This window comes from Rhinolophus ferrumequinum, chromosome 22, assembly GCF_004115265.2.
Source record: "Rhinolophus ferrumequinum isolate MPI-CBG mRhiFer1 chromosome 22, mRhiFer1_v1.p, whole genome shotgun sequence".
NCBI lineage: Eukaryota > Metazoa > Chordata > Mammalia > Chiroptera > Rhinolophidae > Rhinolophus > Rhinolophus ferrumequinum.
In genome coordinates this window covers 34,660,260-34,674,308 of record NC_046305.1, presented here as the reverse complement: position 1 = coordinate 34,674,308, position 14,049 = coordinate 34,660,260, and the positions used below count along the sequence as shown (strand labels likewise).

Below are 14,049 nucleotides of genomic sequence, written 5' to 3'. Positions count from 1 at the left end.
ATGCACTACTGCAAAAGACTTTTAACTATTCTCCCTCTTTGCATTTTTGTCTCAATATATAAACACTAAAGCTTTATAGCTGAATTATAAAGTCCTTTCTGATCAGTCCTTACCTTGCCTCTGCATGTCCAACTCTTGAGATTCTCTTCCAAAGATATGTTAATTTAAGCCAAAATAACTGCTCACTCATGAATATCTAACTCAAACATTGCACATATTCCTCTCCCTTGCCCTCTATCATTTCTATCATCTGACAAACTACTTCTAATCCCTTAAGTTAAATAAATAAATTAAATTAATCTCTTCCAATTCTGTTCCAAAAGATTCTTAGATGCTTTGTTGTTAATGAGCCTATCACAATTTTCTACTTCTACTGAAGCTTATTAAAATTTTATACTTCTATTATCCCACTCTATTATGATTGCTTGTATAAGTGACACACTCCTAGACCATATGCTCCTTAAAACAGGAACTGAGTCTTACTCTTTTTTAATCTCAAAGCCTGATACATAATGTGTTCAATAAATATTTTCACATCAATGAAAGAATAAATGAATAACAAAAGACTATTCAATGATTGATAAGCCATTTTTTCAAAAAATTGGATTTAAAAATCTGAATATTTTTACATTTTTGCTTTTACACTATCAACTTTCAGTGATAGATAGCTTTTTATGGTAGAGAATATATGAACAATGAGCTTTTTTTTGTCTAATATCCACATAAATAAAACTAAATTCTCTACATTTGATCATCTAACTACTCATTAGGGCTAGCTGCAATGTTATACTGCTTTAAATTAAAATACTAAAACTTCAAAAGGTTGCAAATTAAAAAAAATATTTAAAAATTTTTTTAACCTAAATTTTTTTTAATTTTAAAAAATTAAAAACAATGGAAATAATAGTTGTCATCCAATGATGGTATTGTTTAATAACCGTGAGAGAGCCCTTCTAAATTGTGCCCTCCTGATCTAGGCCTATCCTGTATTTTAAATAAATGGCTATACTAAACTAGTATTTCTAGAAAATAAAATGTCCTCCTTCATTGCCTTTCTCAATTTGTGTGTGTGTGTGTGTGTGTGTGTGTGTGTGTGTGTGTATATATATATATATATCAATGCGTATCATTTAACCTGTGCAATATTTATTTTTATCAATGATAAAATGCAGAGCTTCCTTAAAATTCTAAACTGTGCATACATGGCACTCAAATCACATTTGTATGCAAACACTAAATGACGTGCACTGTAACTTCTCTGTTAATACACTGGTTTCCCCCACTAGACTATGAGCTCAAGGAGAGGTACCATTTTATTCCTTCTTTTATCTCCAGTACAGAGAAACAGCACAACATGTGGTCAATATAAACTTGCCAAACAAACTGTGGAACACCAAATAAAACAAATTCAAAGAAAAAAACTGAACAAAAACATAAAAAGAGAAACCAGTAGTTATGGTCAAATTCTTTGATTTGATTATGAATGAAATACCCTATATAGCTTAGACTCCCAAAGCTACAAAAGAAAACATTCCATCATTTTGAACAGAACATTGAGAAGTGGGCTTTACATTCTAAAGACCAAAAATTCCTCAAGTTCAGACCAGTGGCATTCACTCCCTGAATATAACAGCTCAAATTTATGAAGTTTCTCACAAAATCCAGTCTTCCTTCTGAGCATTTCATAAACATGAGAGTATATCAAAGATTTTTCACCTATTCCCTTGCACCAGCAAATATAAAACATACTGATATTTTATAAAATTCTTAAGTATCAAGGGTTTCCAGGAGCCTCTGTGAATTGCGATCCCATTTAACTATGCATCAAGAATCTACTTAACAGAATTGGAGTCACAGAACCCAGTTAACACGATTAGCTTTTTGAGATAATAAAAAAATGACAAATGGTAACTACAAGGGCAGACCAGGAAGATTTTAAAACAAACTATTCAACTATGTTCCTTCACAATAATGACCTCATCAAGTGTCAATACATAGAAAAGGAAAATAGAGAAAGGGGAATGTACATTCAGCTATAACAATTTTTTTCTATATCTCTTTTAATAACCAATCAATACTTGATAAGCAGATTTTCCTATGACCAAAACTTATATTCAATTATTTTTGTTAACCATTGAAAAGATTTTAATTGAGCACCTACCATGTGTTAGGCACTATCTAGATACTAGAAATAAAAACAAATGTTTTCTCTTTTTGTCTTGATTGAACTTACAGTTGAATGTGTAACACAGACAAAAAAAACCCCAAAAAACAAGCCGTCAATATACTTTAATTAGTTCATTTCTAAAACCAATTTATATTAGTAAACATATTTTCCAACTTAGCCATTTTTGAAATATAGGTGAATGTAATTAGCAAATTAGCAAAAACTCATCATGGAATTAGAAAAAAAAACATCATGGAATACAGTCTAACTTACAAATTTAAATAAAAAAAAGAAAATAGGGAAAGGAAATGGTGCTAGAAAAAATAAGAAAAGGGACCTAGTTTCCAATATATAAGTCTCTATTTCTTGAACCATCACCTCTTTACTTTCAATCTGTGGTCCATGTTGAACATCTGAGACCAACTTAGTACAACTACATCCAAAATCTTAAGCTCAGGGCTCACTTTACCACTATTATTATAAATGGGAACAAAAGCAGCTAGTGATTGATTAGAGCAAATGGGGACTGGCCATGACTACCTTCAAAGTCATTTGGAATCAGAAATTTTCACAATATATCTGGGCATAAGCCACACTTTGAAGGCAAAATTCTAACTCAATGTTACGCGATCCCTCATATAAATAGCTTGGAGGTCGCCACTCGGTCCTAACAACAAGTAAAAATGCTGAACAGACTGAAAAATCAACAACTTTTCTTGGAACTGCAAGAGAGGAGAGAAATGGCTGCCCCCAACGTTGGAAAGACAAGGAAAGACAACGTTGGCAAATACAAGGAATGAGCACAGACTCAAGAGCAGAAAGCACCGTTGGAAACAAGGCTGGGGTAGGGAGACTGTAACTATAACTGATAAATTGCTGAAGGCTCAGGGCGGACAGCTCTACGAGGTAAAAACTCCAGGGGGACCGAGTCATGAGGACCCCCGAGTCATGAGGATTGTGAGATTTACCTCTAGGAGCTTGACTAGGTTCCCACAGTAAATATTGGATAAAAATGACACCTGCTTCCTGCAGGGGAAATGAACCACTTTTGAAATAGCCAGAGTACTCTGTTCTTCTTAACCAGGCCTGACCTCAGGGAAAACTAGTTAACCAGGGTCTAACCTGGCGGGGTTTTCAGAGCCTAACTGACCTAGAGGAATGGAAATACCCAGCTCCAGCCCACTCCGGCCATCCTGTCCCAAGAAAGAGGGGGAAGGAGGTCTGAGGAACTTTTGTGAAGTTCACAGCCCAAAGCCACAGGCTCACTAAGGGCTGAGACCTAATTACAGGACTGTAGCACACTTACCTCCCCTCTCCCACACGTCCTACCGAAGGCCTATTTACACAGTGCCTGTTACGCAGTACATGTGGATGGCTATCAAGAAAAAATTACAAGGCTTACTAAAAGGCAAAAAACACAATCTAAAGAGACAGAGAAAGCATCAGAACCAGACATGACAGGGATACAGGGACTGTCAGACAGGAATTTAAAACAACAATGACTAATACGCTAAGGGCACTATGGATAAAGTAAACAGCATGCAAGCACAGATAGGCACTGGACACAGAGAGATGGAAATCCGAAGGAAGAACCAAAAAGAAACTCGAACTTAATATTGTTTCACTACACTAGCAAATGTGAAAAGCCATGAGAAATTAAACAACTTTAAAGTCACATTTCAGTGAGTCTACATACCCCTTTCTTCCTTGTAAATTCTCTGAGATATTTTATCTATCAAATTTATTTTCTGGCTAAATATTTCAATAAAGTCATTCATTTCCATGAACTCCTCTGGGCGGCTTTTAACTCCTCTCATTGACAATGCCACAGCTCTGACTGTCTGCCCCATCTTGCTGAGTAATCCTGGCCCTTGCTTCTTGTGAGAAGAGAGTTCCTAGAAACAAAAAAAAAAATGAAATACTGTGGTCAAGCAAATAACAATATTCCAAGACTCAACAACTACCAAAAAAACAAAAAAACAAAAAAACACCTAATTAGAAGAATAAAATAAAGATAATAAAAATGTTTTATACAAATCATTTTTCATATTAGTTTGAAGCAGATGAGTTTTATTAGGATACAGTTCTTTTAAGTCTCAGCGTCCCTTATAATCCTTTTCAAAGTACTCATGTAAAACATGTACATGTTTTTCCTCAGAGTATGGATCTTTAAAAGAAAAGGGTTTATGGAGAGAATTGTGCGTCTCTCCATAGATAAGAGGAAGATGCTGGAGAAGGTAAGAGGATGACGGGATATGCAATCTACATTTTATATTAGGGATTTCATGGAAAAAAGGGATTGAGAGAAGATTTCTCAGGACCTAAATAGCTCCTTTAAAAGAAAAATTGGGAAATTCTTTAGTTATAAAAACAGCAAACACGTACTGAAAGTTCATGTGCCAGGTACTACCTCTCATTTTTATATAGGAACTCAACAATAACACTCTGAGGTAGGTTCTATGATTACTCTCATGTTATGGAAGAAAACAGAGGCACAGGAAGGTTAAGGTCTTGCTCAAGGTCCAAGACCAATTAAGTGGTGGACAAGGATTGGAGACCAGGCAGTATGACTCCAGAGGCTTCATTGCTAACCACTAACCTGTCTTGCCTTCTTAAAGTCACTAGGATAGTTTGTAAATAGATACCCCCTGACCATAGTTCCTCAACTAACGGAAATGGGTAAACTGTAACACCCTCTCCACTAGCTGGCTGGAGAGAAAGATTTTTAATAAGATATATAGCTAGCTGTTTCATAGTTAACCTGGAGGGATAGCTACAGAGTTGCAAAACAGAAAAAACTGCTATAAAAGATACACTACACAGAAGTATCCTTTCAGAAGTATGACATATTAGAAAACACCAAGAAGGAGGACAAGAGATTCTGGGATGGTTGTAGCACTTGTAGGAAAATAGATTGGGGATCATATAAAAGTTAAAGAGTAATACACAAGAAAAAAATCTATATATAACAAGGCTGACTATGAAATCCACAGATAAAAACATTATTGCATGTTATTTGCCCACATAGTAAATAACGTATTAACTTTCTCCAGTTATTTCCTGAATGTCTTACACAAAATAATATATGTATATATATATATATATATACACACACACATATATAAACAACATACCATATTATATATATATTATAATACATATTACATTATATATATTATATACAATATACAATACTATATATATTATATAGAGAATATATATATTCTATATACATAGAGAGAATATATAATATATAATACATATATGTAATATATATGTATATATATAAAGTAAACTTATTTATTTCCAAGTCAGTATCACTCTGTGTATAAATAACAACAGATGCCCAGCTTGACCAGGCCACACTTCCATCCAGGAGTGCCACAGCATCATTTGACAGAGTGAACTTTATAGTGACAGCACAAGCCACAGTGGGCAAGCTGTGCTGCAACTGTTGACTGCAGAGAATGTCTCTAACAGCTTCTAAGGTTCTGGAGTCAGGCCACAAAGTCATTTCACGTAAGTCACAAAGGGCTTCCAGACAGCAAGACTCTCTGTCAAAATTGAGATGAACCACTTTTTAGCTTCTATGACTTTGGCAACAACTGAGAAATATAAAATTCAACATTGGCCAGTAATTGTTTAATATTGACTGTCCTACTCATTATGTTTCTTGATGAGTTATATCTTCATAGGAGAAAAGAAAAATAAGAGGAACATATAAGGTTTCTATATTAGAAATTAGACCTCGTTCAACAGGTAATTGAAGGAAAAGTAAGAATACTGTTATCTATCTAGCCATCCATCAATTCATCCATACATCCAACTATCCATTTAATAAAGACTTTAATCTTAACTTGAAAAGCCCTAACTTACAAACCCATAACTACTCAAAACAGTGTCAGTAAAAGAAACATATTTCTGTATGTTCACTATTGGCTATATATGCAGAGAGTACCCTGACATTAAAAAAAGTCAGCTACCAAGAGAAATATGAGTATGTAACATGGGAAAAAGGTACAAGAGCTCTGAAATATTTACATGTATATTTGACACAGAGTTAAATCTGAAGGATATCTCTCCAATGTATAAAAATCCATCTTAATTTAAGGACACTGTTACCTGATTTATAAACATAAAGAAGAGGAACAACCTACTATACATAAACATAAAGAAGAGGAACATAAAGAACCTACTAAACATAAAGAAGAGGAACAACCTACTATACATATAGATACTATAGGATTATGAGTATAAATCAAAATTCTTTACCCGTGCTTGTGCAGTAAGAAAAATTTTGAAGTCTTCATTAAATGTTAAAGTTGGATGATCAGCAATTCGGTTCAAAAATTTATGCAGTGCCTTCCTGCGTGTCTCAATGAAATCATCGTTGAAGCGTTCCACCATTCCTTTCACTATAAACTTTTCTGGCAAAGGCTGAGGTGGAAAAATTGTAAAACAGTATCTGAACATGATGTGGCACAGCATTATATGAGATTCTACACTTTTCCTTTTTAGAACACTATCTGAACATGTGATCACTTCTTATAAAATAATTTTTAAAAATTCACAATGCTAAAACCAAAAATGGCAAACTTAACATATTACAATAGTTAAAAAAATCAGTATGCAGACTGAAAAATTTAAAAACAAATGTTTCTAAGATAAGTGAATTACACTGAATATAAAGGTCTGAAATTTGGTTTTAGGCATTCTAATAATGCACACGACAAAAATGGCAGCTATTCTATGGAAAAAAACAATATAAACTTACTGGAATAATCAGAGTGGGGTGTGCTTCTTCAAGTTTTCCTTTTAACCAAAGGAAATCTTGATAACGTCTCCTAACTTCAAATTCACTGGAATCAAATTCCCCACGAGATGTCTGAAGAAGGTAGGAGAAAATAACAGTACATGCAAAATAAGACACAAGACATTTGCCTAATGTTATTTTAGACATTCTAAATTAAATGGGTCTCTAAGAAACATTAACAAATTCTAATTATTCAGTGTTTGTCAGCCTGTACTTTTTTTTTTCCATCATCGATTCATGTAGCAGCTGAAACAAAGCAAACTTTCCAGTATTCCCAGAAAGAAAGCAAACATCATGCTCAAATTTAAAATCCTATCTGAAAAATCTGTCTTAGAGCAACCATCTGCCTTCCACAAGATTTTAACTAGTATTATCTTTGGCATGAGTTTCTTGCTAACAAGAAAGTGTGTTCTGAATTTAGGTTTCAAATATATTTCTTTTCTCAAGATGATTAGAATTCAGAATTTGAGGAAAGTCCTATATTGCAATTTGGAAAATAACATGAGCATAACCGAGGAAAATGGTTTCTTGAAATTTGCTCAAATAAATTGCTTTGCTAAAATTTGCTTTCAGTATATGAAAATTATAACATTTCATAGAGTGATTTTACCACTGGTTTAAAAATGTTACAAATGGATATTTAACGTGAAAAGAAAATATTCCTGTCATTCTCAATGAATTGTATTTTGAGGTATATGCCTAAACTCTTAAAAATTAAGCAAAATATTAAAATATCTATTCTCAGCAAACCAAAAATCTATGCCAACACATATGAAAAAAAGAACATAGGTACAATATCATCCAGTGTATCTCAGTAAACTATTCCATTTTTAGTAGAAAAAAGTAGAGGTAAGTAAGATGTAGAAGTCTAAAGAATTAAATGTTCACAAAACACCACAAAATCTTAACTATTATGTAAAACAGTACAAGTTATAGGAATGGTGAAAATAGAAAAACTAAATCTAGTAGAAACACAGTTTAAATATATATATATATATATATATATATATATATATATATATGAGTTGGTATGTGTAGTTATATATGCAAATATATACATACATACATATACACACAAAACGTGGTTTAAAGTCCTCATTAAAAAATATTTACTGAACACCTCCTTGTACCAGACACATATGTGCAGGTTCACTATGAATTTTCAAGAAAAGAAACTGGCATAACTAACAATAAAAAACATTCAAAACGGGGAGTTAAAATAAGATTGAGCTTTTTATGTCCTCAAGAATTCCCAGCTCTAAACCTAAAACAATTTGATATAAATTCCAGCAAAAGGAAGACATATAATCAAGGCAAACAATGGTTGATTCTGTTCTCATCAGTCTGTCACTGACCTAAAAGAGTTTTCTAACATACTGCAATAACAGAGGCTAATTATGTCTTGAGGACAGTGTGTTCTTTCTTCCTACTGTAAGACTTTATTCTACTCCTACAGGGTGCCACACACACAGGTTGCCAAAAAAATGTATACACATTTTAAGAAAGGAAAACTGTATTAAAATTTTAATACTCAATATACACTGATAACAAAAGATAAATTTTGACTTTTGACTTCTGTAAGAGGTGCTCAAAGTGGTTACCATAAGCATCCAGACACTTCTGATTATGGTAAACTACTGTTTGAGCAACACTGACCAAAATATCCACTTGTATACATTATTTTGGCATACTGTGTGTGTGTGTGTGTGTGTGTGTGCGTGTGTATACATATATATAGTCTGACAATTATGTTGGTGAACTTGTTGCAATGATGTTAACCTTTTTTGATAACAGAGGGATTATTCATTATGACTTTGTACCAACTGGACAAACAGTTAACCAAGTTTACTATTTAAAAGTGCTGAAAGGCTGCGTGAAAAAGTTAGATGACCTGAACTTTTTGCCAACAGTTCATGGCTCTTGTACAATGCCCCAGCTCACACAGCACTGTCTGTGAGGGAGTTTTCAGCCAGTAAACAACTGACTGTATTGGAACACCCTCCCTACTCACCTGATCTGGACCTCAATGACTCCTTCCTTTACCCGAAGATAAAGGAAATATTGAAAGGAAGACATTTTGATGACATTCAGGACATCAAGGATAATATGACAATAGCTCTGATGGCCATTACAGAAAAAGAGTTCCAAAATTGCTTTGAAGGGTGGACTAGGTGCAGGTGTTGGTGCATAGCTTCCTAAGGGGAGTACTTTGAAGTTGACTGTAGTGATATTCAGCAATGGGGTATGTAGCACTTTTTTCTCGGATGAGTTCGCGAACTTAATCGTCCAACCTCGTGTGTGTGTGTGTGTGTGTGTGTGTGTGTGAATATGACAAGGAAAACAAATATTATCAGGTGGGTTCAGATCATAACTAGTTTCCCTACAGCAGGGATAGAATCATTGTCCTATCTAAAGTGGCCAATTTTGGTCATTAGAAGACATATAAAAGCTTCCAAACTGTAGGAATAATGGGATTTGATGATTGATCTTCAACTCATAAGAACATGTATTCTAAAAAGCTAATTTGGAGCACAAATAATGCTTCTAATCGAGAATACACTTTTTCATGGAAGCTACAGTGTAAATGGTGTTTATTTTTTCAAGTGTGACCATAAAAGCTTGGGTACTTAAAGTTTAGGACTAGTGGACTCATGATCTATACCCCAAAATGCATTCACTTAACAAACACTGACATTTGGTCAAGGGCAAAATTAGCTCCGAGGATTTAGAAAACTGTTTTTGAAGGAAAATGAATTAGAATCAAGAATATACCTGCACATTGGCAGTCATTTATGAGTTTGTCTTCATAATAAAGATGTAAGAAGAAAGACCCTTGTTAAATCTTAGTTCTTATTTCTATGTGTACTAAGGGAAGTACCTCTCTATATCTAAACAAAAAGTTCTTCTTTAGAGCGATCATCTCAGGTATTCTAACCTGGAGAATAAAGGGTAATTTCTTATAAGGGGAGGCTGGGAACATGGGCTTCCTGATACTCACAATTACTGACAGTCAGGTCATTCTTAAGTATTCTTAAGTATGCACACCTATGTATATGTGCATTTATCCTTATAAACTTATTGCCCATGAATATAAATTTTTATAAAACTAAAACTTATCCACAGAAGCCATCTCTGAACTGCCAAATTGCATGGGGTACCCAATGCTCAAAAAGATCCCATATTTTTCTATGATGGCATTTATAACTACAATTAAATAATTAAGCATATAATTGTTTAATATCCATCCCCCTCCCTAGATTAAAACTCCATGAAGGTGGAAGATATATCTGTTTTGGTTGTTGATGTAGTCTCAATATACAAGCACAATACCTGGGACATAACTGACACTCAACAAAACTTTGTTGAATATGTGAGTAAATAGATAAATGATAATAAGTGAACAAAAAGAAAGTACTATGTTTGATGGCATAAAACACATTCAGTAAATATTTATATATTTGTATCTGCAATGCATGTTCTTGTATGTAGAGATATAGTCTATATACTAACATGTCTAGATACTAGTCTATGTACGAGTAAAAGTAATGGAAAGGAGAACAAAGGAACTTCAATTATAATAGTTGAACTGAAAGTTAGTTTGCCATCACTATATAGAGATGCACAAAAATATAACAGAAAACATGTGTAGCATGAAAGGAAAATAAACTGTCTGGATTTGAATCTTGGCTCAGCAAATCGTCATTGTGGTGTAAGTTTTGGCAACTTACTGAATTTCAGTGCCCTAATTCACAAAATGGGGATAAATCATAACATCTAGATCCTGGGATTGTTGTGAGCTTTAAATTAGCTACTATGTATAAAGTCATAGGACATTGCCTGGTACAAAGCAGTCACACAATAAATGTTTAACACACTGTAATATTATCACTACTACTACTCCTACTCCTACTAGAGCAGTACATTTAAAGTATGGTGGAAATATGGATAACCCTAAGAAGTATATGCCTATGATCAGAATGAAATCGATAGAGTGGCTTATAAAGAGTGTGTTTCTGAGAGAAACGCATGATGGGTAAGTAACTGAGTTTCACAAAGTCTTTGCTAAGAAGGATGACGATAATGGATGATTCTAACGGTAGTAACAGAAGAAATCTGGCTCTATTCTTAGCAGTATGTCTGTATTAACACATTAAATAGTTACACATACCCTACAAGGTTATTACTGTTATTATCAAACGAGGAAATGAATGATAGCAGGTTAATTAAATTTTCCAAGGCACAGAGCAAGGAAGGAGATGAATCACTATTCAACTCCATCTGCCTTGCTCTACAGCCTCTTGATGTGGCTATGTACTAACCGTTTCTTCACTCACTCATTCACCAAAAACTTACACTGCTTACTTACTCTATCCTAATGATAGTGTTTGGAATTGTGGAAGTCTTAAGGTATAATTACCTTCCTTGAGAAGCTCCCATATTGGTTGGGAATGAACACAAAAAAACACATGGTTATCTACTCACCTATGGGCAGGTACCAATTACTGATCACTTATGTGTCAGGCACTTCGCTAAGTGTTTTACATTGATTACCTGTCCTAAGTCAATTCTCACAGCAACTCTAAAGAACCAGGCCTTTTACCATTTTAGTTTTATAGATTAAAAAAAACCTGAGGCTTAGAAGGATTAAATAGCGGCTTTTAATTGTTTACTACATTGACTCCAGTGTTTTATATTCTTTAAGAGTTCAGTTCGAACAGTATGAGGAAACAGAAGAAAGGACTTCCAGGCTGCAAGGGGAGGAGCAAGCATCATCTTGACTTGAGTCTTGAAAAATAAACAGTAGTTCTTCTGTTTAAGAGGTGGAAAGACAAACCAGACAGAAGGAAAAGCATATGCATAATCAGGAAAACAAGAAATACCCTCGAGTATTCAGACAACAGAAGTAATTCTAAATGAGTGGAAAGCAGGGGTATTAAAAGTGGGGAGTAAGAGTCTTATATGGTGGGTTGGCACCAGACTAAGAAGTTCTTCATGTGTCATACTAAGCAGCTGGCACTTATTCTGTAGGAAATGAGGTGCCAACCAAGGATTTTAAGAATCTAAGCGATGAGGTCAGATATATACATTGTTATGAAACACGACTAGCAGGCTCTGTGGAGGCTCCACTAGAAGATGATCCAAAACCTTGTCAGCTACAAAAGAGAGGTAGGGTGAGGCTTCATAAATAAAGCATTATAACTTATAAAGAACTTTTGGAAATGGTACACTATTTGGTCATTTTATTCTGTCAGAGGTAGAGTCTGTTTGCAGAGCCTTGTCCTAGGGCTAAGGAGACATGGGCTCTGGACCTATCTGCCCTGGAACTACTGAATGGTATCTCACATATAAGACAAAGAGGCCACTTGCTCTTCTTAGGAAAACAAATGAAATTATTGTTTGTGGTCTTCAGGAGAAATGTGAATGCAAAATATTACATCATGTTTTTAAGTAGTTGTTTTCTGTATTAGCAAACAGAGGCTCTTATTTTCCAAAGACACTTCTTTATAATTTTTATAATTTTTTAAACTAAAAACTTAAAATGTACCTGTTTTAAGAAGCACGACTGCTAAAAAATGAGTGATGATTACTCAAGTTAACTCAAATTTCACTGATTTGATATAGAACAAATGAAGGGTAGATAAGATGCGATGTCTTACCCAATATGCTTGAAAAAAATAAGTCAATTCAGCTAAGATTCTCTAATGTTGAGAGTTACAGTGAACAAGAAGCACTCCAAAAGTTCAAGGGCAGCAAGAACATTCAAGAAAATGTTCATTAACTATTTACCTTAGTAATAATCCTGTAAGTAATGAAAGTTTCAATTGTAGTAACATGGCTTTCAGGTTCATCAACAGTAATGAACAGATCCTTCAAATCTGGCTCATCTTCAAACTTCACTTGGTTTATCATTGATAAAGGGGACGTTGGCATCACAGGGCTGAAGGAATTCATGTCCATCAAAGAGGCATCCTAAGGAATAAAACATTCAAAAATTAATACCTATAGAAAAATAGTTAAAATCCCTTTTCTGAGACACCACAAATATTAATATGTCAAGAACAAGAAGGATAATTGGACTCCTTGTTAAATATGGTACATTGAACATGTATTTTTTATCTCTGCTTCCTCTTAAAGTCCCACTTTAAAAATGACAGTAAAGAAACAAACAAATAAAAACAAAACAAGACAAAACAGCATAAAAAGGCATAAACCCTCACGGTAAAAATAAGAGACTAAACAAGATTTACTTTTCTTTGGAAACTGGAACTCTGATTGTCGTGTGGTAACTGAAATAGCAGTGCAGAGAAAGCTGAAAAGTAAATCTAGGAGAGAATGGTAAATTAAGAAGTAGAAGGCACATTTATGACAGACAATACCCTAGAGCCCCAAGAATACAAGGCACCAGAAACCGTGGACATAGAGCGCTGGTGGAGCTAAAACCAGAGGAATGTTTGAAAAGCTAATAAAGCAAAAAAAACGTTAGTACCTCAGATTCCCTCATCTATCCATGCGATCAGGTGACTTTTCCTCCTCAATTTTGCAGAAAACTACAAGTTTGCTTTCTGGAGTGTCTCTGAACTTAAGGGCACCAGTCAGGATAGGCCCTATGAAAATATAGATATCAAGGGAAAGTCCTGCCTCCTAGATGGAAAGATACCCAGCCCTCTCCCCTCATTGGGACACAAGAATGGTGGCAGCAAGGTGTTAGGAGGCTTCCTGTCTTAGCCAACCATTCCAAGAAAAAACTGACAGTGCAGTCCCCTGATATTAACCAGGTCTCTGCACAATCACCCTGCAGGGATGCTCCACCATGCATGCTGAATGTCTACTCAACTTTTTATTACCTGCTATAGGAACTACTAAACATTTAAACATATGGAAAGCCTCTGATGTGAAAGAAAGATTCACAAACTAACAAAATACAGGAAGCAGACAGAATAGAGAAAAGAATGCTTAAAAAACAGATGAAGTCATCAGAGATAAGAATGATATCAAATTCATGAATGAAATAGGTACCATGTAGATTTAAAAAGTTAAGAACAGCAGCAAAAAAAAGTTAAGAACAGCA

At 34.5% G+C, this 14,049-nt stretch overlaps 1 protein-coding gene across 1 annotated transcript in view; it reads right to left on the bottom strand.

Moving 5' to 3' along the window:
* SNX7 (sorting nexin 7) overlaps positions 1–14,049 on the bottom strand; it is a 79,482-nt gene that overhangs the window by 40,732 nt on the left and 24,701 nt on the right. Inside the window, exons 2-5 of the mRNA XM_033091925.1 lie at positions 12,768–12,950; positions 6,942–7,052; positions 6,440–6,604; positions 3,864–4,062 (exon numbers count right to left, since the gene is read on the bottom strand). Coding sequence (XP_032947816.1) covers positions 3,864–4,062; positions 6,440–6,604; positions 6,942–7,052; positions 12,768–12,950 — 658 coding nt within the window. The remainder of the gene's footprint in view (positions 1–3,863; positions 4,063–6,439; positions 6,605–6,941; positions 7,053–12,767; positions 12,951–14,049) is intronic.